Below are 26,256 nucleotides of genomic sequence, written 5' to 3'. Positions count from 1 at the left end.
GCTACCTTTCTTCATTTTGCTTTGAAATTTTGAAAGAGGCTAAGAAGGAGCTACAGTGTTAGCATGAATGTTATTCATTGGTTCCCATTTCATTTCCTCCATTTCTAACTGTCATTAAAGTCACTAAAAACTGGAGAAGTCAGAATGGAATTTTACAAAATTTAAAAGTGCTCTTAATTTTGATGGTATTATATAATAATAATAATATAATAGGTACTGTATCCTTGCCTGCATTCTTAATGTTTTCCATTATGGTTTCTCCATGAGATACTAGAATTGTCACAATAGCAACAACCTTTGGTAGTAGAGCTTTTGAAGTGATCTTAAGGAAAAATACATTGCTTTGATCCCAAAACATCATTGTGAGGCCCTCATTAAATGGATTTTTAAAAATGTGTTAGTAAAATAGTGTCAATATTGTTCTCCAGTGCTCAAAATGCTTCATTTTGAGCACTGAAGAAATGCTACATTTCTTTAATTGAATTTTTAATTAAAGTTATGACTAAACTTCAGATTTTAACATTAAGAACATGTGATCAAAGAACAAAGAACACCCTGTTCTTTGATCAAAGAGCAAAGAACAGGGTATAACAACAGATTTGCTTTTCTGGATTCTTTTGTTAGTTGTACCAAAGTTGAGGATAAAATTATGGGTAAACCATCAACGTCCGTGTGACATTAAACCAAGAAAATATTTTCTCTTTGTGTATCATGAGATTTATTTAAGTGGATTACAATGAATTTGGCCATAAAGAAAATATCTCTGGTAGTTCTTAAACTTTTTTTCATCACAAGAAAGAAATGGCACATATCATTGTAAGAAGCACTATTTATTTAATTCAGTGCTACATGTTGATGTAGAATTTCATAGCATGTGTGTGTGTGTATGTGTGTGTGTAAATTTTGATGTTCATAAAATGGTGAGCTAGGTGAGACCGGTATAATTTATATTTATTTCTTCTTCTGATAAATGAGTGAAATCACAAACTGACTTGCTCTAATGGATTGCCATCAGGAGTAGAGCTGTGTTCTTACATTACTTAGAGCATTGGGCATGAGCTTTCTTAGTAAGACTTTTTATCTGCAATTGATTTGTCATTTCGTCTCAGGAGAGAACATTTTAATTCCTCTTTGCTTCCCTCTACTTTGTTTTTTTTCCATAAAGGGTGAGCCTGGTAGAAATGGAAAAGCTGGTGAAGTAGGATTTGCAGGATCTCCGGTAAGTTTATACTGATCAATACAACAATGTAAAGACAAACTTCAAAAAATAAAGAACATTTAAAATTACCTCGCAGTTATTACCTGCACGTGTATTAGGCACTGTCACCAAGATATGTTCTCTTCTGTCATTCTGAAACAGGACGATTTGCCAGGGTGATAGCTAATTCCAGTTGCCTGCTTTGCATTGGCACCATATGAATGACCCTCCTAGAGCTAGAAAATTATATCATAACCTAACATGGATTCTTTCCAAAATGAGTATCAAATTTTCATTTAAGTCACCAGCTTGACTTACTTAAATTTCACCACATATCAATCCCATTTTTCTTTTAAAGATATTTTTAGTATTTTTAATTTTGTATTATTCATATGTTGAAAACAACTGCTTTAAAGAGTTTATTGATTTATTTTTTATATCCTAGAACAATAAATTGTGGACAAGATTCCTCTTCAGCTGCTTCCCCAAACCCTATTGTTGACTGAAATTCTTGATTGGTGTTCTGGCCCCTAAAATCTTATGACAAGGTGTACTGATCACCAGCTCTCCTAATACAGCTGTTTTCTTCCCGCTTGGCTTACTACAGGGAGAAGTCCCTGGCAACTGTCTCCACCAGAATTCAAGACCTGGGCCACTTGGCCACACTCTGACCCCACCTTTCTTTCTTCACTCATATTACTTTGATAGGTCCTCCCCTAGGACGCACTACACAGGCAATGGGGAAAATTAGAAAATGATAAGCAAGCAAAAATGTTCTAACATTCCTGCTCTTAAACTTTTTCCTTGTCCAAAATCCCCTAAACTGATTTGGCCTCCTTCTTATTATACTTCCGATAATATCCTAATGTTTCTACCACCCAATACATCCAACAATACTGAATTATTCTCCCTTTACTTTCTGAAGATTGATGAGGTTCAATGCTAGGATTTTTTTAAGCAAATAAATGCTGATCTTTTAAGGGAATTTACAAGGCTGTAAGGATTATTTCGTTACAAACACAAAACCAGTTCCCCAGCTCCCCGCTCTCCCTTTCCTTTCCTCCCCCTGAAAAGTCCGTGCAGACAAGTTCATGCAGACAAAGACATATGGTTTAGCCATTAGCACAGATGTCCACATGAACCAATCCAGGCTTGAACCTCCTGCCCTGCTACACTCTTGCACCTACTCACAGCGTGGGCCCTCCATGGGGAGGAAACGTGCCCTGCCAGCATGTCACAGATGCATTCTGTGAGTGCAATGCAACAATGTGTGATTGGGGTGTGATGACAGTCTTGGGTCAGCAGAATGAGAAAAATTTTATGAGCACTAGTACATCTGGTTTATTTTCTTGTTATATGAGAGATATGTAATCATATGAGAATTCCCTTGCAGACCACAAAAACTCAAAAGTTAACTAATTATTTGAAATAACATAGCTCAGTAATTCCCCTATAGACTTAGATGGATGTATACTGAGTTTCTGCTCAGGATGGAGGGGAGTCGAATCTCAGTAAAGGGGAGCATTCCAGTGGAAAAACTTAAAGGGAGTTTTTGAAGTGAACGAATTCCTAAGTCAGCTTGTGTAAACAGAAGAATTAGTGGAACTTTATTTGTTCAGAGAGCATGGTTTGATGTGCCCTTACTATGATAACCCCCTAGAAAACACTACAGAAACATTTTGCCTGGAAGAGGTCGCAGAGGAATTATTGCTTTGCTTTTATCATACAAATTTCATTTATTGAGTTATTTATTCATTCAATTAACTTTAAGTAAAGTCTATGATAATACAGAACAGAAGGATTTAACTTGTTAGATTGTGCTAGTACAAGAGAAGTTCCTTAAGAAAGATTTAGGAAAAGCACTATGAATGTCAAGAAGATGGAAAAGATGATGAATGTTAAACCATTTCTTCATTCAGTTGTTTATTCAATGCTTATTCTTGAATGCCCACTACTAAGGCATAAGGCTAAGTGCCAGGGATATGCAGATTAATAATAATAATTGATAATATTTGATAGCATCAGTCTGTGCTAACAAGGTGCTCAGTCTACTGGTGGCAGTATTAGTAGCATTCAGTTCTAAACCTAATCAATGTAGTCAACCAGAATAAGGGAATAATTAAGTCACTGGTTCCTTATCTATTTTAAGAGGGTATGAGGAAAAAGTTTCAAGCATTATTTCAAAATAGTCATGCCATTTGGATTTTATTTAGTGTTTGATTTTTATTGTTCTTTTTATTTGATATGCTTAGGTGAAGGATGCATAGAATTAGAATAGAATAGAATTAACAGAAACGAAGAAGCTGAGTCAAGGAGCCAACCCATTCTCTTCGTATTTCTTGACTTTCTTTTCTGTTGGATATTTCATTTTCTCAGTTTTTTAAACAATCACAAATCCACAAGCTTCTCCTGAACATTTTATTTTGAGAAATTTCTGATCACATTTTAATATAATCTTTCTAATCATATTCTGCTGCTAATACTTAGAAGTTCAGAAAAAATAAATCATATTGGTTTGCTACACATACATTTATTCTTCTACCACAAATAAAACACGATATAAAGGCGGGAAAGCATAATTTTCCTTAAGTTCTTCGGATTTTTTTTCCTATACCTTGAGCTACTTGATTCAGACACTGAGCAGCTTGACTCAGGTTTATTTTCTTGTTGTTTATTCTTTATTAATTATAATACAGTGATATACTTTGAAATTTTAAAAATGTCATCAAATCAATACCTGACATTAATCTGTGTCTCTGTGTAAGACATGTTTCCATTTGCCTTGCTAATTTTTGATCACCTAGATGTATTTTGACAGGTAAAAATATACTTCTCCTTTTTCTTCTTAGGTTTGTTAGTGAAAAACTATGTACCAGATGTTTCTTGGAAGAAAAAGTGTATTATGCAATTAATGACTCTGAAATGCCTTATCTGGGTTTTTTTTTACCCTCAACAGGGAGCTCGAGGATTTCCTGGGGCTCCTGGTCTTCCAGGCCTGAAGGGTCACCGAGTAAGTTCAATCCTTTGTAATCCTTTTAGATACTGGGGCTTATAGAGTAGGGTCTGGGGAGCTTTACCTTCAAAATCGGTACAATTCCATTTGTCAATTGCCCTTAACTGGCTGTGGTTGTAGTAGTCATCTGCAGTTATCAAAATCACAATGCTTTTTTTTACATTTCCTTTGAATTTCATTTGATTCTATAAACAAATGTATTTTGAGTTCTTACTATGTAATACTGTGAATACTATGAATACTGTGCTATAAAAGAAAAAACAGTGATAAATGAGAAATGCCCAAAGCTGACTCTCAGCTTCAGGCTAATGATATTCAGTTAAGAAAATATGCAATTACTATATAGTGGAATAAATGACACAATACTATAAAGTGTACTAGATCACAGGGGGTGCCTAGCCAGCTCAGCCCAACTCAGACATGGAAGTCTATAGAATGCTTCTCTCTTTATAACTCAGGATAATTAATATGTAACTATTATGTTACATACATATATAGAAATTACATATCTATCTATCTATCTGAAAGCATGGTTGATATTCACTCAGTGTACATTGACTGGCCTCTGTTTTGAGTGGTTGAGCTTATGATTAGAATGCTTGCTTCTATACTAGTTATTAAATATTTTGAACATCACTCCTGGATATAAACCATATTTTATAACTATATAAATTCTATAATTATTTGTTTTCTCTAAGGCCACCATAGGTTTTTTATTTATTGCTATAAAATAAATTTCTATGAAGTCACAAAAATTTGAAAGGTGAGAACATTGCACATTGAAAACATCATTTAAAGAGGGAAACCCTACTTTAATTTTCTTTGAATAGACTTTCAAAAAAGGTTGAGAATTTGGAAACATTTTGAGTAACAACTGTAAATCTGAGAGCCGTTTTCATAAGGCACTTTCTGTGAGCTTATTTTTGGTTCTTCTTTTACATTTCTGAGGCTCAAAAAAGCAGTAAAATACAAATTTATATTTTTCTTCTCAGGGACACAAAGGTCTTGAAGGCCCTAAAGGTGAAGTTGGAGCAATCGGTTCCAAGGTAATTGTATAGTATCTGAATGCAACCTCGCTATAGCATTTCTGTTCTGCTTCAAGTCTAAAATTTTTTTCAGGACCACCTTAAATAGTTCTGGAGGAAAGAGGAGTATAAAAAATGAATAGTTAAGTAGATAAATTTAATAGATAAATATAATCTTTCATGGATGTGTGGCAATAGATTTAGCAGGGTACACAACATGACTTAATTTTGCCACCAAGAACAGCCACCATGGCACTGGGTTTCTACCAATGTAGGATGGCTGTTATCTTTATATAAAGATGCACTATGAATTCACCCTCTAAAACACATTTACTCTTTCTGTTTTCTTTAAAAATATCTGAGAGTTTTAGATGGTTCATTAGTCCCATTATTTAGTACCCTTTTAATTCTAGGGCCTTTTGGCCATCATTTCTTTCCCAAATTTATTTATGCTTCTAGAGGGAAAGAGAACATTCAGGAAGTACAGATGACTTTTTAGTAGAAAGTACGATGAAATACATATGTGGAAAAGCATTTGGCTTTAAATTTGTCATTTCTAAGCTTCCTATAAGAGATCTTAAAGGAATATTACAGTCAATTTTAGCTTTCTAAATTTTACTTGACCTAAAGTATTATCAGACATAGACAAATAGTTTTTTTATTCTAATTAATGTGGCTAAAATCCCCAATTTTATTTTAGACTTATTTCTGTAGAATCTAAATTTCCATTGTATTTTGAGAAAAGGTGTTACAGCAGAATTCTGAGGTCCTTCATTGAAAGTATACCTTTCAAATGCTCACTTTGAAAAATAAGCCTTTAAAATAACACACACATGGAACAAACAGAATGATATGAATATCAACTGAAGGTTTCTCATATTGTAATATGATCTCCTTTTTGCTTTAGGGTGAAGCTGGCCCTACTGGTCCAATGGGTGCCATGGGTCCAATGGTACGTAAAAATTTAATTCTTTGCTTTTTTAGATTATACTAAGAGAATGTTTAAATGAAAAAAAAAAAAGACCTAGAGAACATATGTTAGCTGGTGAAATAATCCTTTATTATCAGCTGAAAGGCAAGCACACTATGAGAATTGCCCCTTCAGGGCTTCCCTGGTGGCGCAGTGGTTGAGAGTCCGCCTGCCAATGCAGGGGACACAGGTTCATGCCCCGGTCCGGGAAGATCCCACATGCCACAGAGCGGCTGGGCCCGTGAGCCGTGGCCGCTGAGCCTGCGCGTCCTGAGCCTGTTGTTCCGCAACGGGAGAGGCCACAACAGTGAGAGGTCCACTTACCGGAAAAAAAAAAAAAAAAAAAAAAAATTTGCCCCTTCAAATAGAAAGGCTTCCTGCATTACATTGTTTTTCTTATTTGTTGAATGCCTTTATTCTTTTTCAGTAACCAGTGATCAAATCAGGATTATTGTAGATTTAGGCCATTAAAGCTAGGTTAAGTGAAATCTATTTAGGCCAATTATAATGAGTCTTGATCGATTTGAGTAGTGAAATCAATCTACCCTAGAAATTCAAGTAAGATGTTTCAAGAGATGTTTCTTTATCATCTGCAGGGCCCAAGAGGAATGCCAGGAGAGAGAGGGAGACTTGGGCCACAGGGTGCTCCTGTAAGTATGTGTATTTCAACTCTCTCAAATGCTTTACTGAATATGTGTTTTAAATGAGAATGACATACTGGTTGCCTACTTTGTAATTTTTATACTTTTTATTTTGAAACAAATTTAGGTTTACAGAAAAGTTGCAAAAATAGAAGAGAGTTTCCATGTACCCTTGTACACTATACCTACCTTCTGTTAATGTTAACATCTTACATAACCAAAGTACATTTGTTGCCTACTTATTTTAATACAGAATTTAAGAAATAATAAAAACATTTAGCAGCATGGAGAATCATAGACTTTGGAATAGTAATCACATTATAATAACAGGTAATATTTATCAAGCACTTATTATCTGCCAAGCATTCTTCTGAATATCTTTATCTCTTGTTCATCACAATCCTAAAAGGTAAGTACTATGAATAAACCCTTTTAAAGATTAGAGTCTCCTGATCATCGTCCCTAGTTGTACAGATTGAGAAATTCTCTTGCTGTCTGTCCATCTACATTGAACCTGGAGGGGGGCGTTATTTTGTTCATTCTCATCACATCTCTCTGAAAGTCGGGCTATACTTGCTAATATTTCAAACTTACAGTTCATTATATTTCACCCACTTTTCTTTTGACAATTAAAGACTGCCACCTGGCCTCTGTTATTTTGATATCCTATCATCCCCATTACAATTAAAGTTCCCAGGTTTATAGCATCCCCTACTATTATCCCATAGAAGACAACCACCTTAGTGCTTCTCAGTGATACCAAAGTCAGGGCCTTGATTCAGGAGAAGTGAGACCCTCTCACTAGGCCATTCTTTATCACTTACAGGCAGAGTATCCTCTGGAAGTGTAGAGAATATTGTAGAATATAGTCAGCTATTGCCTTATCCAGACATACATATTATGTCCAATCTACTGTGTTCACTTCTCTGTGCTTTATTCTACCATCTGCCTGGGAAGTTCCAGCATTTCTGCTTCACTTAGTGTGTGCCATTGCTCTTTCCAAGTTTCTAAGAACTATTGTCCCTGTTAACAACATTTCCCAGGGTGTTTATCAGGGTGTTAAATATGTATTATGGGAGAGTGCTTCCAAATCATTAAAATTCTCCAGCTTTATATCCTGTCCCTCTTGATCCAGTACCTTCAGGACCTAGTCCCATACATTCTTTCTTGGATTCTGCCTCTACAAGATGTATAAGACTTATAGATTTTTTAGTGTAGAGTCTCTTCACTCTTTTATCAGAAACAGCATTTCCTCAGTGCAGTTATTTTGTGACTTGATGCTAATTGTTGGTCTGGTGGCCGGGGGAGGAGCAGGTGGTGGTGGCGGTGGCATATGTTGTCTGATAAAGTAGAGGCCTTTGTTTCATCTTTAAGCAAGAGAGAAGTATAAGCTGTTAATGGTGGGAAGGAGCACTTCTGTAGGCCCAGAGGCTTCAGGGTATTTGAGATCTCAAAGTTCTTAAGATATCCCAATGCGAAATTTCAAGGTCCCATTCCCTCCAATCAAGGGCCCTGACCATGGCATAGCAGACTTTCCACATTTTAGACTTCAACCTTCTCAAGAGCACTTAAAGCTTTATCATAAAGTCCTGGGCCTAATCTTCAACTTTTTCTTCCTTCTGGTTGTAGAAGATGACAATATTTTTAAATGCTGCTAAGGAGATTTATATTGATGTTTAATTACCATCAGCCTTTCAACGTCTTTCTCCAATGGATTCACTCGACAAGACCCATGCAGTTCCATTAACTTTGTAATTGTTACATCCCCTAAACCTTCTCAAATGCCTGAGCTATTGCACCCATAGCCCATTCCCTTACACTTGTACCCTATCTGAGTTCACTACTGGAGACAATATTTACTACTGCATCACTGCAGCATGCCAAGAGAAATCCATACTCCATCTATTGCCAGCTGGCCAAGGAGGAATCTAGGTTAAAAACTCCATTTTAGCGTCGGCTTTCTTGACTACCTCTGGCACAAATGATATACGGGTCAATTTTCCAAGGAAATGGCATTAAAGCAGAGTTGTGTGCAGGAAATTTGTTTTCAGAATGCTCTCAGAAACTACACCCTATGGGACTTCCCTGGTGGTGCAGTGGTTAAGAATCTACCTGCCAAGAGGGCAAACAGCAAAAGCAAGAACTATAATCCTGCAGCCTGTGGAACAAAACCCACATTCACAGAAAGACAGACAAGATGAAAAGGCAGAGGGCTATTACCAGATGAAGGAACAAGATAAAACTCCAGAAAAACAACTAAATGAAGTGGAGATAGGCAACCCTCCAGAAAAAGAATTCAGAATAATGATAGTGAAGATGATTCAGGACCTTGGAAGAAGAATGGAGGCAAAGATCAAGAAGATGCAAGAAATGTTTAACAAAGACCTAGAGCTAGAGGAATTAAAGAACAAACAAACAGCGATGAACAATACAATAACTGAAATGAAAACTACACTAGAAGGAATCAATAGCAGAATAACTGAGGCAGAAGAACGGATAAGTGACCTGGAAGACAGAAGGGTGGAATTCACTGCTGCTGAACAGAATAAAGAAAAAAGAATGAGAAGAAATGAAGACAGCCTAAGAGACCTCTGGGACAACATTAAATGCAACAACATTTGCATTTTAGGGGTCCCAGAAGGAGAAGAGAGAGACAAAGGACCCAAGAAAATATTTGAAGAGATTATAGTTGTAAACTTCCCTAACATGGGAAAGGAAATAGCCACCCAAGTCCAGGAAGCACAGAGAGTCCCACAGAGGACAAACCAAAGGAGAAACACGCCGAGACACATAATAATCAAATTGGCAAAAATCAAAGACAAAGAAAAATTATTGAAAGCAGCAAGGGAAAAATGACAAATAACATACAAGGGAACTCCCATAAGGTTAACAGCTGATTTCTCAGCAGAAACTCTACAAGCCAGAAGGGAGTGGCATGATATACTTAAAGTGATGAAAGGGAAGAACCTACAAACAAGATTACTCTACCCAGCAAGGATCTCATTCAGATTCTACAGAGAAATCAAAGGCTTTACAGACAAGCAAAAGCTAAGAGAATTCAGCACCACCAAACCAGCTCTACAACAAATGCTAAAGGAGCTTCTCTAAGTGGGAAACACAAGAGAAGAAAAGGACCTACAAAAACAAACCCAAAACAATTAAGAAAATGGTCGTAGGAACATACATGTCGATAATTACCTTAAACGTGAATGGATTAAATGCTCCAACCAAAAGACACAGGCTTGCTGAATGGATACAAAAAAACAACACCCATCTACAAGAGACCCACTTCAGACCTAGGGACACATACAGACTGAAAGTGAGGGGATAGAAAAAGATATTCCATGCAAATGGAAATCAAAAGAAAGCTGGAGTAGCAATACTCATATCAGATAAAATAGACTTTAAAATAAAGAATGTTACAAGAGACAAGGAAGGACACTACATAATGATCAAGGGATCAATCCAAGAAGAAGATATAACAATTATAAATATATATGCACCCAACATAGGAGCACCTCAATACATAAGGCAGCTGCTAACAACTATAAAACAGGAACTTGACAGTAACACAATACTAATAGGGGATTTTAACACCTCACTTACACCAATACTAATAGGGGATTTTAACACCTCATTTCATCCAAAATGAAAATAAATAAGGAAACAGAACCTTTAAATGACACAATAGACCAGATAGATTTAATTGATATTTATAGGACATTCCGTCCAAAAACAGCAGATTACACTTCCTTCTCAAGTGCACATGGAACGTTCTCCAGGAAGATCGCATCTTAGGTCACAAATCAAGCCTCAGTAAATTTTAGAAAATTGAAATCATATCAAGCATCTTTTCTGACCACAGCACTATGAGATTACAAATGAATTACAGGGATAAAAACGTGAAAAACACAAACACATGGAGGCTAAACAATACATTACTAAATAACCAAGAGATCACTGAAGAAATCAAAGAGGAAATCAAAAAATACCTAGAGACAAATGACAATGAAAATACGACAATCCAAAACCTATGGGATGCAGCAAAAGCAGTTCTAAGAGGGAAGTTTATAGCTATACAAGCCTACCTCAAGAAACAAGAAAAATCTCAAATAAACAATTTAACCTTATGCCTAAAGGAACTAGAAAAAGAAGAACAAACAAAACCCAAAGTTAGCAGAAAGAAAGAAATCATAAAGATCAGAGCAGAAATAAATGAAATAGAAACAAAGAAAACAATAGCAAAGATCAATAAAACTAAAAGCTCTTTCTTTGAGAAGATAAACAAAATTGATAAACCATTAGCGAGACTCATCAAGAAAAAGAGGGAGAGGACTGAAATCAATAAAATTGAAAATGAAAAAGGAGAAGTTACAACAGACACTACAGAAATGCAAAGCATCATGAGACTACTGTAAGCAACTCTATGCCAATAAAATGGACAACCTGGAAGAAATGAACAAATTCTTAGAAAGGTATAACCTTCCAAGACTGAACCAGGAAGAAATAGAAAATGTGAACAGACTAATCACAAGTAATGAAATTGAAACTGTGATTAAAAATCTTCCAACAAACAAAAGTCCAGGACCAGATGGCTTCACAGGTGAATTCTATAAAACATTTAGAGAAGAGCTAACACCATCCTTCTCAAACTCTTCCAAAAAATTGCAGAGGAAGGAACACTCCCAAACCCATTCTATGAGGCCACCATCACCCTGATACCAAAACCAGACAAAGATACTACAAATAAAGAACATTACAGACCAAGATCACTGAAGAATATAGACACAAAAGTCCTCAACAAAATACTAGCAAACAGAATCCAACAACACATTAAAAGGATCATACACCGTGATCAAGTGGGATTTAGCCCAGGGATAAAAGGATTCTTCAATATATGCAAATCAATGAAAGTGATTCACCATATTAACAAATTGAAGAAGAAAACCCATATGATCATCTCAATAGATACAGAAAAAGCTTTTGACAAACTTCACAACCCATTTATGATAAAAACTCTCCAGAAAGTGGGCATAGAGGGAACCTACCTCAACATAATAAAGGCCATATATGACAAACCCACAGCAAACATCATTCTCAATGGTGAAAAACTGAAAGCATTTCCTCTAAGATCAGGAACAAGACAAGGATGTCCACTCTCACCACTATTATTCAACATAGTTTTGGAAGTCCTAGCCACGGCAATCAGAGAAGAAAAAGAAATAAACAGAATACAGATTGGAAAAGAAGAAGTAACACTGTCACTGTTTACAGATGACATGATACTATACATAGAGAATCCTAAAGATGCCACCAGAAAACTACTAGAGCTAATCAATGAATTTGGTAGAGTTACAGGATACAACATTAATGCACAGAAATCTCTTGCATTCCTATATACTAATGGTGAAAAATCTGAAAAAGAAATTAAGGAAACACTCCCATTTACCATTGTAACAAAAAGAATAAAATACCTAGGAATAAACCTACCTAGGGAGACAAAAGACCTGTATGCAGAAAACTATAAGACACTGATGAAAGAAATTAAAGATGTTACCAACAGATGGAGAGATATTCCATGTTCTTGGATTGGAAGAATCAATACTGTGAAAATGACTATACTATCCAAAGCAATCTACAGATTCAATGCAATCCCTATCAAATTACCAATGGCAGTTTTTACAGAGGTAGAACAAAAAATCTTAAAATTTGTATCGAGACACAAAGGACCCCGAATAGCCAAAGCAGCCTTGAGGGAAAAAAGCAGAGCTGGAGGAATCAGACTCCTTGACTTCAGCCTATAATACAAAGTAACGGCAATCAAGACAATATGGCACTGGCACAAAAGCAGAAATAAAGATTAATGGAACAAGATAGAAAGCCCAGAGATAAACCCACGCACCTATGGTCAGCTAATCTATGACAAAGGAGGCAAGGATATACAATGGAGAAAAGACAGTCTCTTCAATAAGTGGTGCTGGGAAAACTGGACAGCTACATGCAAAAGAATGAAATTAGAACACTTCCTAACACCATACACAAAAATAAACTCAAAATGGATTAGAGACCTAAATGTAAGACCAGACACTATAAAACTCTTAGAGGAAAACATAGGAAGAACACTCTTTGACATAAATCACGCAAGATCTTTTTTGATCCACCTCCTAGAGTAATGGAAATAAAAACAAAAATAAACAAATGGGACCTAATGAAACTTCAAAGCATTTGCACAGCAAAGGAAACCATAAACAAGACGAAAAGACAACCCTCAGAATGGGAGAAAATATTTGCAAACCAATCAATGGACAAAGGATTAATCTCCAAAATATATAAACAGCTCATGCAACTCAATATTAAAAAAACAAACAACCCAATCCAAACATGGGCAGAAGACCTAAATAGACATTTCTACAAAGAAGACATACAGATGGCCAAGAAGCACATGAAAATCTGCTCAACATCACTAATTATTAGAGAAATGCAAATCAAAACTACAATGAGGGGGCTTCCCTGGTGGCGCAGTGGTTGAGAGTCCACCTGCCGATGCAGGGGACACGGATTCATGCCCCGGTCCAGGAATATCCCACATGCCGCGGAGTGGCTGGGCCCATGAGCCATGGCTGCTGAGCCTGCACGTCCGGAGCCTGTGCTCCACAATGGGAGAGGCCACAACAGTGAGAGGCCCGCGTACCGCAAACAAAACAAAACAAAACAAAACAAAACTACAATGAGGTATCACCTCACACCATTAGAATGGGCATCATCAGAAAATCTGCAAACAACAAATGCTGGAGAGGGTGTGGAGAAAGGGGAACCCTCTTGCACTGTTGGTGAGAATGTAAATTGAAACAGCCACTATGGAGAACAGTATGGAGGTTCCTTAAAAAACCAAAAATAGAATTACCATATGATCCAGAAATCCCACTGCTGGGCATATACCCAGAGAAAACCATAATTCAAAAAGACACATGCACCCCAATGTTCATTGCAGCACTACTTACAATAGTCAGGTCATGGAAGCAACCTAAATGCCCATCGACAGATGAATGGATAAAGAAGTTATGGTACATATATACAATGGAATATTACTCAGCCATAAAAAGGAATGAAATTGGGTCATTTGTTGAGACATGGTTGGATCTAGAGACTGTCATACAGAGTGAAGTAAGTCAGAAGAGAAAAACAAATATCGTATATTAACGCATATATGTGGAACCTAGACAAATGGTACAGATGAACTGGTTTGCAGGGCAGAAATTGAGACACAGTTGTAGAGAACAAATGTATGGACACCAACGGGGGAAAGCTGGGGTGGGGGTGGGATGAATTTGGCAATTGGAATTGACATGTATACACTGATGTGTATAAAATTGATGACTAATAAGAACCTGCTGTATAAAAAAATAAATAAAATAAAATTCAAAAAAGAATCCACCTGCCAATGCAGGGGAAATGGGTTCGAGCCCTCGTCTGGGAAGATCCCACATGACGTGGAGCATCTATGCCTGTGCACCACAGCTACTGAGCCTGCTCTCTAGAGCCCACAAGCCACAACTACTGAGCCCATGTGCCACAACTACTGAAGCCCGTACACCTAGAGACCGTGCTCCACAACAAGAGAAGCCACCACCATGAGAAGCCCGTGCACCGCAGCAAAGAATAGACCCACTCTCAGCAACAAAGGCCCAACGCAGCCAAAAATAAATAAATTTATTAAAAAAATAAAGAAACTACACCTATGAAGAAATTAATAAAATAAGCAGGATTTGCCATAGGGAGAAATCAAACTGTGTTACATTTGCAACAGAGACCTCAATCTTCATGAGCCTTCCATTCCATGGGAACAGTGGAGCTGGGATGGCTCTTCAGACTGTTTTGAATGGGGGCTAATCCTTTGTACCACTGCATTGACCAGGGAAGCGCATAACCTTGGGATAGCTAACTCCTTTCAGCAATTTGTGGGGAGGGTCTCAACTGGGAGCCATCACAGCTTATAACACTTCCAGCAGTGGTAGAATGATTATTTCTGTGCTGAAGGGGAATCTGGGTGACACCCGCAGCATTCACTACTACTTAATTTCCTTTGTGTGTGTGTACATGTGTGTGCACATGTGCTCTAGGTTTTTGTTTTACATGGAGTGCATTCCTTCCTCTGGGTTATTCTATTAAGAAGAGCCCAGTGTTCAAAGTTTCATTGTCTTTGAGCTCATTTGATAGAAGGTGACACGTTCAAGTAAAAAGAATCATTTTAATCAGTTTGTATTTCCAGTCTTGATTTTTCTCTCTTATTGCTGTAAGGATAGATGTGCTTATTGCTACTTTACGCATGTTGTATAAATGTATTTTTATTGCTATTAACCTAGTTAAAGTTGTCAGTTAACCTTAATATTCATTCTCCAATTTTAACATAGACATTTTTATAACGTAAATGAATTGTCAACAAATACAGTAGAAAATGCACCGTTATCTTGCCTCTTCTCCTAACTAGGGACAACGAGGTGCACATGGTATGCCTGGAAAACCTGGGCCAATGGTGAGTGTATTACTTTCATATTCATTCATTCACTTATTCATTCATTCTTCCATTTGTACATTCATTACCATTTACAAAGCACCTACTGTGTCCCAGGTGCTTGGAACAGAAAGACAACAAACACATAGTACTTGTCTTTGAAACCTGCCCTGTCAAAGAAGAGAGATATATCAATTGATATTGTAGCATAATGCTATTGCTAACTTCTGTGATAGGGAAAGCAACCTGAAGTATGGGAACCTACCTGTACCGACACCAGTAGTGAGACAAAGAAGTCAAGAAAGACTTAAAGAGGAACAACTTTTAAGCTTAGTCTTGAAAGATGAGTATATAAAAAGAACAAGAATACAACATGGTCCGTACAGTGGATAGGTGAAAAACATGATGAGCTCAGGGAAATATTCAGTACTAGGAGGGTAAATCGGATTTGCAATTACTTGCCCTTAAGATCTTTTCTTCCTTGTTACTCATAAAAAGGAAACAAACTATGGGAGGAAAAATAAGTGTAATTTAAAAGGGCTTTTATTAATGCAAAACTGATGGATTTAAAATACAGTCCTCAAAGAAGAATCAGGATAACCTAGAATGAAATTCCTCTTACACTCATTTCCTTTAAATCCAGCTTTAAATCAGTGGTTTAGACTCTATTCATGCCTTCCCAAATGTAGTATAGTGACACATATTCACTTTTTATTAGCCTGAAAAAAATCACTTCAAAATATCCAGATGATTCTTAATCATCATTTTTATAAAGTGAAGTCCTAGATTTTGGTACAATGTGTAACTTTCTAAAAACTATCCTTATTACTTGGTTAACACAAAGAAAGTAATTTCTCTAGAAGCAGTTGTTTCAAACAATTTGTGTTTGTGACTGACTCTCGTATGCTACAAGTAGGAAATTCTGTTATGTTTAATACCACTGGACATGTGTTTTAGCACAATTGCATATCAGTGTTGTAAGGTTCTTATGATAAAATTATATTATTATCTTTGTGATTTTAAAGTACTAAGTGGATTACTCTTATATGTCAAAGTACAGAATAAAAGATTTCATGTTAATTAAAATACACGTCTAATCATTTTTCTGGTTTCTTTTAATAGGGTCCTCTTGGGATAACTGGTTCCGCTGGTTTTCCAGGAAATCCTGGGTTGAAGGTAAGATGTTACTATATTTAGCTCTTGATGACATGAATTACCTGAATCCCAAAGTAAAGAATGTCATTTCTTTCATTGAAGAGTGTGGAAGTCGCTCTTAACTAAGGAAAAGAGCCTAGCGTATTCTCAGTGTCCATTATGGTAGGGGAAAAAAAAAAGAAAATGAAAAATATGATATTATTATATAATAAGTAATTAAAAGAGAATTACTTATAATCATGCACTTGTAGTATCAAAGAGTCTGTTGCAATAGGACTCTAACACCAGACAATTGTAACGGCTGTGAGGGGTAAGGGTTTAATCTGAATTGAACTCTATTCTTGGATACAGTGCCTGGCAGTAATAAATAGCAGAATGTTCTAAACAATAGGAGAGTAAAATAAATCCGAGGTGATCAAAAGGCCACACAATATTGGCCTCCACTTCTGCTCCCCTTCTCCCCACCTCCACCCCCGCAACTTACACAATCATTGATGGAATGCGTGGGGAGGCTATTTGGCTGTCCATGTGGAAATGGATTGGAGTATTCTGCTGGGATGATTTACATTTGTAGTGAGTCACAACTTGTTCTTTCTCTCAACACTTTGGATGATAAATCCATGTATTACAGTGGGAGGTTATTAAGATTATATTAGCTAAATTAGTGAATAAACTCAGAACGCTACCTTCAAACTTTGAACAACACAATACGTTTGATTTTTCTCACACCCGGTTTTTCTTTGGCAATAATTTTCTTCATCTTGAAGAAGGGATTTGCTCACAAGATTCTGCTGTACAAAAATAACCGTGGCCAGTCACCTCACCTCTCTAAATCTTGTTTTCTCAAGGAATTTTATTGAAGATTAAGTGAGAAAATATGCAAACCCTTAGCATAGTGCCTGAGGCAGAGGATGCCCTCAGTACAGGCCCACGCTTCTTGTTAGTGGGGCCACTCAGATTGGATTTGAACTTCGAAACAAACAAATAAACAAACAAAAAAAATCTCTAGTTGACATTTCAAGTATTCTTTGAAATGTGAGAGTCATCAAGTCAAATTATTCTTCGGCTGTCTCTAACGCTGACTTTAAATTCTGTGCCACAGGGATGTGCCTGCTTTATTTTAAAATGGTTCACTATTCACTCCGTTGGTTCACTAACCAGTCCCTCCGTTAACTGAGAACTCACTGTAGGACCTGCTTCAATTCCCCTCTGTATCTGGTCTGCTCCCTGAGTAGGACCTGCTTCAATTCCCCTCTGTATCTGATCTGCTCCCTGAAGTCCTAAGTCTGCTGCCACTGACTCTGACATGGGAAGGCCCAAACTCCCTGTGTACCTCAGTCAAAATAGGCAAAATCCCTTCCCTCTCTCTCTCTGTAAGACTCTCCACCCTCACACCAAGCTCTGGCTAGAGAATTCAAGGAAGAATACTCACAATGCCCCGGACTCTCACTTAGCAGGAAGTGGTTTCTGCTCCTACTGTGGCCTCTAGTTAAGACTTCACTAGCCATCATAGTTTATACAGTAGTTCACTCTGGATACTTCCCTCTCCTCCTGGGTTTTTCTAATACGGGCTGTTGGCTACTGAAAACTCCTCAATAAAGTCAAACACCTCACAAAACTGTTTCAGAAATTGTTTCCCTGTCCTACCACCACCCCCAACATAAAGACCACCACCCCTGGTGTTTGTTTTTGGCCAAAATTCTGCTATACCTGTAATATTCTTCCAGGCTGTCTGGCTCTCTAGATGAAGAATAAACTTTCACGTCTAGTTCTTTGTATTTCAGTGAAGGATAATAGGAATTCCCTCTAGGATATGATTTACATTAGGTACCTAATATGTTAGATAAAATGCAGAAACTCAGCTAAGTTTGAATTTCAGATAAATAAAGAACAATCTTTTAGGATAAATATGTTCCAGATATTGCATGGGACAAACTTATTCTGAAATCATTTGTTGTTTATCTGAATTAAAACTTAACCAGGCATCCTGTATTTTTATTTACTATCTGGATCCCTATCTTGGGTTGAAACAAGGGTAGCTATCAGGTGACCTTCACCAGGTTGCTCTGCTCTGCATGCTGTGGGCATCATCACATCCAGAGTGGCGGGAAGTGAGTCCATCCCTTAAGCTAAGTTAGGCACACACCCCTGGAAACTACTTTGTGTTCTTGACTCGTTTAAATGATTGGGTGTAAAATGTAAAACTCCAAATAAGCAGTCAGCTTTGAAACACACCACACTGATATTTTCTTAAATTAACGTTTTCCTCGTACCCCTTTAGGGAGAAGCAGGTCCCACTGGGGCACGAGGCCCTGAAGGTCCTCAGGGGCAAAGAGGTGAAACTGGGCTACCGGGTCCTGTTGGCTCTCAAGGTCTTCCTGTAAGTTCCTAGTATATTTAGAAATTATCACTGAAAGCTGGACATGTTTTATAACGTATTTTAATATATTCTCTTTCAATTCTGAATGAGTGTTTAGAACTCATGAAAAAAAACATGTCCCTTGTCAACTCTGCAAATTTTGTCTATTTTATGGAAAAGGGAATTAATTAGTCATAAAAGTGATTTTTATAATATAATGGTGGTTGATTTATTTTTCCTTTCTTTCTTTTTGGTAATTTTTCTGCCTCCTTTTGTGAGATGGGTGGACATCTGAATACCACCCTAGATATGGCTTAATATTTCATGAACTTTTCCTGTATCTTTTAGGGTGCAGTGGGAACTGATGGTACGCCTGGTGCCAAAGGCCCAACAGTGAGTAACTAACTTCATTTATGCCACATGAGGTTCAAATGGGCACAATCCTTTGAACAGTGACCATAGACTTGTGCCTAGGTCTCTGCTCATCATGTTACTCTTACATTCCAATAGGGTTCTCCGGGTACCTCTGGTCCTCCTGGCTTAGCAGGGCCCCCTGGATCTCCAGGACCTCAGGGTAGCACTGGACCTCCAGGAATTCGAGGCCAACCGGTAATGTCCATCAAAGAATTATCATCCATTAGTATAATACAACTAAGATCGCCAGAGAAATAATATGCAATGAGATACAGTGAAACATAGATAATGTGACTTATTTGAATGAGACAAAAGAAGGTAGGAATTTTTGTAAAGTGGAAGCCAAATATTAATGTACAATTTACATGTTTAAATTCAAAGGGGAAAATTATTGCACTATGTTAAATTTTAGTGTTCTTTTGTTTAAAATAGTAAGGTCATAACTTCATGATCCACCTCATAGAATTTTATAGAGTTACATAACAAATATGGAGACACTTTGCAAGCCAGTATGGGGAAATACGGAGTTTTCATGGGGGGTTATAATGACAACTTGGCTAAAATGGGTTCAACAGCTATTTCTTAAGATTTATTCTTGAAGAGTGCTTCCAACATGTTGTTTATATTGAATGAGTTTCCACATTTTGTATAAATTTGTATGTTTTATATTCATATATTTATCTATTGGTAAAAATATACGGTTAGTTCTTAAGAAATAAACACATTGAGAAGTTGTGCTTATGTATCTTTTAGCTTGATATATAACAAAACTTTGTTTCCTAGTACTACTTAAAACAAATATTTTAGATCCTGATCTAAGTAATTTGATTATGCTGATAAATCCTTTTTAAATGCTAGTGACGAATTTATAAAAACATGCGTGTTGTTGGTATTTTACATTTGATTTTATCATGTTCTCAATTTAGCAATCTGGTTCCCACAAATTATAGTACAATTGGCATTATAAAGACATACATACCCAAAACTCTTGAATACTCTAAAGATAAAATACCCTATTTGATGTTGTCAAATCTCAATAAATAGAACATAAATATAAAATTATTTTGATTTTGGGTGAAGAAATCTATTTCCTAAAATAGACTCTAAATAGATTTATCTATTGAAGTTGTCATTGTTAGTTCTAATTTTTATTATCAAATTGTAATAATAACTGAATAATTCTAATTATCCTACTATGCATGATTAAAAACAAGATTTTAAAAGTAAATCTTTTGAAGACCCCTGTAAAATATACAAACTACTACCTAACTGTACTGGATTTTATAAAATTTCACACACATTCTACAAGATTTGCATAATTTAAAAAAATTATTATACTGCTGATTCAGTACAGATTCAGCTGCAGAAAATTTTCAAGGCCCATTCACTGTAATAATTAAAGCAGGTTGGGCTGGATAAATATCTTGGTTCTTAAAATTATCAATGTTTTTATTTTAGGGTGATCCAGGAGTTCCAGGTTTCAAAGGAGAAGCTGGCCCAAAAGGGGAACCGGTAAGGTTTTATTTCTTTTAAATGATAAGAAGAACATGAATATTATCCAGAAATGTAAGCCCAAAATACTCAAGTACTTCAAATAATGACAATGAGAATTATAATACTTTTGGATGGAAAGAGTTTGCTTAATATAGTTTAAAATTTGTGACTGACTTATTTAAATGAATCTTTTGACTATAACTCCCTTGTCAAACGGCTCTTTCTGGTATCTGTCCTTCTGTTTTCAATAGGGGCCACATGGTATTCAGGGTCCAATAGGCCCACCTGGTGAAGAAGGCAAACGAGGTCCCCGAGGTGATCCAGGAACAGTTGGTCCTCCAGGCCCCATGGGAGAAAGGGTAAAATTTGAATGATTGAATAAATTCTTATAGTTGTGGGGGAAGTACATGAATAACTTTTGGAATAGTGAGGAAAACTAGAGCAATTAAGAGAAATGCTAGCAGGTGCATTGCACAGTTCAGTATGGCTATCTTTGAATTCAGGGAGCCAACTGTCTAATCATTGTTCATTCATTCATTCATCTAATATTGACTGAACAAATGCTCTATGCCAATTTGGTGTATGGTGCTTGGGATACATCAGTGAACAAGAATGCTATGGGTCCAGCCTTCATGCGGGGGCTAGTAAACAATAGTTTAGTGGGGAGGTAAGCAATAAACAAGTTAACAGGTAAATAAAAATATAATTACACATTTTAATAAGTGCCATATACACTTAGGGAATAGCAGGGTGATGTGGTAGAGAGTAACTTATGACGGTAGTGTGGCATTAGGTTAGGTGGTTAGGAAATAAGATTCTTTGAGAAGATGGCATCTAGCTAAGATCTGAAGATTAAGATGAGCCAGCAAGAAAACTTGAGAGAAAAAGCATTTTTCAGCAGAGGAAACAAAAAATGCAAATCCAGGAGGCCAGAAAGGGCTTAGTGATTTTGAAGACCAGAAAAGGTTGCTGTGACTGGACTATAATGAAACAGGTCTGAAAGGGAGAATAACAATATCACCTTACTTTTGTATGGAACCTCAGAAAATGCAAAGGGCTTCACATCAAAGACAATACTAATGCCTGCAATTACTGACATTTTGATTGTGGTAGATGGTACCATTTCTTTACCTCTCGTATCTATATCTATGTATCAGTTTTTCTCTATGTTTAATTTTACAATGAAGTGGTAAAATATTTTTTGATTTGAATAATTTTGGCTCAGTACTTACATATATTTTTCAAAATTTAAAATGTCTTTCTGTATAGTCAGGTTATTTTTTCTTATACATATCTATTGCTGTGTTGGTTTGATCATAGCTCCTAAAACCTTATAGTACTAAGAATAAAAATCACCCACTCGTTATATATTACAAAAACATCCACAATTAAGAATCACATTTTGGTCATTTGTAGGGCGCTCCTGGCAATCGTGGTTTTCCAGGCTCTGATGGTTTACCTGGACCAAAGGTAAGGTTATCCTATCAAGGTTGACACTCCTGTGGGCAGTGTTGCAAAAGATGCCATTGTCCAGCATGGTGATCTAGCCTTGGTCCACATGGGTCCAGATCTAGAAAAGAGTTGGACACAGATGTTACTCCTACTGCCAAATCCCTCTTGTGCAATTTCTTCATTATAGAGGTCTAGGGGAGAAGGATGATGGTTGGAGGTGTATTGGAGTTTGTTTTCAAACTTTCCAGGGACATTCTTGAGAAGAATAGGCCATAAATCTTTCCTTTAGCCGATATATATTTTTTCCTTCATCTAGAAATTTAGACTGTTTCAAAATTTGGGGGTTTCTAAATCTAAGTTATTGGAGTGAGGCTCTAAACACAACTTTCATTAGTTAATGATGAAAAACCTCTATTCTACAAGGAATCCAAATGAGAACAAAATGTGAAGTGACATGGTTTACAAAGAAGTCTTTGTAACTACTTTGACAAACTCTTTTATGTTATACCAGTGGTTTGATTTGTAAACAAGGATTTTATATATGCTTGCTTTTGTTTCCCTGCACTCCCTTTTTCCTGATATGTTCTGCTTTGCTTTGGAACAGGGGGCTCAAGGAGAGAGGGGTCCTGTAGGTTCTTCAGGACCTAAAGGAGGTCAGGGGGATCCAGGACGTCCGGGGGAACCTGGGCTTCCAGGTGCTCGGGTAAGAACACAGCAGTTTTTTGCTACATCAACCCAGGAGATATGCTCCTGAGAACTCATTAAAGGTTTCTTAAAGGTTTTTTTTTTTTTTTTTAATAGCTTGCTTTCGCGACTTGGAACATTTCTTTGTTTTTTTCTTTGGGTTTGACCTGATTCATTATTTTTGAAATAATGAATGGTTTGCTATTTTTATCATGTATAGAAAAAAAAACTTCTAGTCTCCTTTATTCAAAGAGGTATGTATTAATAATTTTACCACTTGATATGAAAAGAAAATCCTTTTTATCAATTTTTATGATTTTTCTTTACTTGCTGATGAACAACTTATGTGACTTTTAGCACAGAGAATTCCTGACAAATTTCATTTTAACAAAATGTCACTTGAAAATTCATTAGAACTATGGAATTACCCTTATATTCAGTTGTCAACAATGCCCCTTAAAGAGAAAAGGATTATACAGAAAGCTTCATGGAAAGATACATTTGGCTCAACATAAGTTCTTTGTCCTGAACCCAGCGTTAGATATTTGAGTAAAAGTCTCCTACAACCCTTTCTCCTTCTACGTGAGAAAGAGGCATTGGGTTCATCTTCGATAAATATCTTTGATATTCTTCCCTAGACACATGATAAAGGTGGAATGCCAGTTGAATGACCATTCAATTACTTTTAGTAAAAATGATCCCTGATTGTAGACTGCATTTGGACTTGGAGGACTATGAATGAATTAAAAAAACTGGTAGGAGGCATAGCTTTGGATTTCCTGAGTTTGCAGGGACTTGTACCTGGGCATTCACCTTGCTGGGACCAGTATAGTATGTCCAAGGTGCTGTTACAAATATTGGTTATGTGAGATTTCAAACCAGGGTGGCTCCTGCACCCACCACATAGACTGATTCTCTCACATCGGGCCTCCCATTGTGTGAGGCTTAGAGTCTGGCCCTGAAGGCTGTGCTGTGAGGACTCCTCCCAGTGGGGAGTCCCACATGTGATGCCTTGTTGCATGTTGTGTTGTCTGCCCTGTATCCTGCCCTGTATCCTGAAACCAGGTTGAGTGGGGCCCATGATGGTCCTGTGAGTTTGTCTAGAGGAACCTAAGGCTACTGAGAGTGGGCATTGCAAAGCGGAACTGGATCTTTTTAATGCAGTGCTATTTTTACTCTTTAGAATCTTACTCCAGTTGCAGGTCAGCAACAAACTGACAATTGCTTTCAATTTTTAGGGTCTGACAGGAAATCCTGGTGTTCAAGGTCCTGAAGGAAAACTTGGACCTTTGGTAAGTAATTTAAACAGAAGTCCACCACCATTAATATTTCTCAATAGACATGCAACTTACATGGTAAGATGCTTATTTAAGGTTAACATTTTTGATCAGGTGGATGCTGATCATGTTTACATGTTTAAAATGTACCTTCCTCTCCTGGAAGTAAATATTAAGGATCTGTGTATTTTCAAAATGACCAAAAATTGATAACGTTGTATTGAAATAAATGCTTGAGATTGTAATTGCTTCTCTGACATAAGTGAAAAAGTTTCCATGATGTATTTATTAATATTAGTGGAATTTGTTAGCAACATTCTCATTTCTTGATATCCTTCCAATTTTATACATTTAAGAGATAAGTGGGTATAAATTTGAAAGTTCATATATTCTGGGCCCTTTCCTTATACAGCAAATGTGAAATGGAAGTCCTGAGTTTTCATTACCACAAACAAGAGTAAATGAAAGAAGGAAGATTTCCCCTATTAATATGAGAATGTAAAGAGACATAAAGATGAGGCTTGTGTATAGAATAAGAATAAAGTCTCCGTTCTAAACATTCAAATACCTCAGCAGTTGTTTTTAAAAACACTCAACTGTCCTGATTCACTGAAATAAAAACGTGGCTTAATTTAAAACTTACATAACTTTTGTAGTAAGGAAAGGCAAGTGACAACTTGGGTGATGTAACATTCAGAGAGAACTTATGTGAAACTTACATTGCTCCTGTCAATTTTGTAGGGTGCTCCAGGAGAGGATGGCCGGCCAGGTCCTCCAGGCTCCATAGGAATCAGAGGGCAGCCTGGGAGTATGGGTCTTCCAGGCCCCAAAGGTAGCAGTGTGAGTACAGTGTATAATGTTGCCATCTCATCATAATCCTCACTTGGAGCTGACATGTTTATAGCAAACTGATTGAAATTTAAATTAGTTTGCATTGATTCTTTAGGGTGACCCTGGAAAACCTGGAGAAGCAGGAAATGCTGGTGTTCCTGGGCAGAGGGTAACTACACATTTTCTGCTAAAGAAAAAAATATATATGAAATTACCCAAATTCTCATGGTCTCACCTCATAAATTATCTCTCTGCGATGCTAGGGAGCTCCTGGAAAAGATGGTGAAGTTGGTCCTTCCGGTCCTGTGGGCCCCCCGGTATGTAAGTTTTAGTGAGAATATATTCACATTGCATTCTTCAGTGATGTTTGTCTGAGACTTTACTCATGGGTAGGTTTTGGGGGGAAGTAAATAAAAAAGTGCAAGATGGAAGAATTTCAGTTATATCTTTTCTTTTGATTCCTGTGCTGGCATCTTCTGCCTTTTTAAGTAGAATTATTGGTCTTTTCATTTTAAACTTCTATGAAATGCTGATGGTAAAAGCTACCTCATCATCTCTATGTTATCACAGTTGAAAATTATATGAGGAAAGTAGTGTCTGACAAATATTTTATACTGTATTTTATTTAAAATATATAAATACTCGATTATACCAGGGTTTTTTTTCTAATATTGTGTCTTATAGAAATTTATTTAAGCGTTTTTTTTGTTTGTTTGTTTTGTTTTTTTGGATGGACTAAAAAGGAATAATATTTATCCTTTGAGGTGTATTTTCATCCTAGGATTTTAAAATTGTGTTAATCAGAAATATTATGGCATGTTTATTTGTTTTGGAATGGGGCAATTTAAATATCTTTTTTAAAATGTTAGCTTTGCTTTCTTTAGTTATTCTAGTTTTGAAGGTTTGATTAATAATTTTTATAACACTGAGAAACAAACTACAATGGAAACATTAATTACCTTTTAGATTAGACATATAAAAGTAACGGATTTTTCCATGCCAATAGTCAATTTCCCCCAAAATTTTACAGTTGGCTCCAGACATTTATGTTTGGATAAAAAATGAACACATGTTATCAGTTTCTTCACTGGCTTTAGAAGATATTTTCTCACCATCAGGGACTTAAAACGGTACAATTAGTTGACATTTAGGACTAGTTTATTATCTTGCTAAAGTGAAAAACTTGTGATTGGAAGAAATACAAAGAAATATAAATATTTCTTTATAAAAT

The 26,256-nt window shown here is 36.6% G+C and overlaps 1 protein-coding gene across 1 annotated transcript in view; it reads left to right on the top strand.

Annotated features, from left to right (window-relative positions):
* Positions 1-26,256, top strand: part of COL5A2 (collagen type V alpha 2 chain) — a 68,122-nt gene that overhangs the window by 13,338 nt on the left and 28,528 nt on the right. Inside the window, exons 9-26 of the mRNA XM_079925031.1 lie at positions 1,166-1,219; positions 4,155-4,208; positions 5,204-5,257; positions 6,144-6,188; positions 6,803-6,856; positions 15,336-15,380; positions 16,482-16,535; positions 18,796-18,894; positions 19,222-19,266; positions 19,384-19,482; positions 20,746-20,799; positions 21,033-21,140; positions 22,198-22,251; positions 22,838-22,936; positions 24,156-24,209; positions 24,936-25,034; positions 25,141-25,194; positions 25,289-25,342. Of these exons, the coding sequence (XP_079781157.1) occupies positions 1,166-1,219; positions 4,155-4,208; positions 5,204-5,257; positions 6,144-6,188; positions 6,803-6,856; positions 15,336-15,380; positions 16,482-16,535; positions 18,796-18,894; positions 19,222-19,266; positions 19,384-19,482; positions 20,746-20,799; positions 21,033-21,140; positions 22,198-22,251; positions 22,838-22,936; positions 24,156-24,209; positions 24,936-25,034; positions 25,141-25,194; positions 25,289-25,342 (1,179 nt within the window). The remainder of the gene's footprint in view (positions 1-1,165; positions 1,220-4,154; positions 4,209-5,203; positions 5,258-6,143; positions 6,189-6,802; positions 6,857-15,335; positions 15,381-16,481; positions 16,536-18,795; positions 18,895-19,221; positions 19,267-19,383; positions 19,483-20,745; positions 20,800-21,032; positions 21,141-22,197; positions 22,252-22,837; positions 22,937-24,155; positions 24,210-24,935; positions 25,035-25,140; positions 25,195-25,288; positions 25,343-26,256) is intronic.

This window comes from Stenella coeruleoalba, assembly GCF_951394435.1.
Source record: "Stenella coeruleoalba genome assembly, chromosome: 6".
NCBI classification, from domain to species: Eukaryota; Metazoa; Chordata; class Mammalia; order Artiodactyla; family Delphinidae; genus Stenella; species Stenella coeruleoalba.
This window is presented reverse-complemented; position numbering and strand designations above follow the sequence as displayed.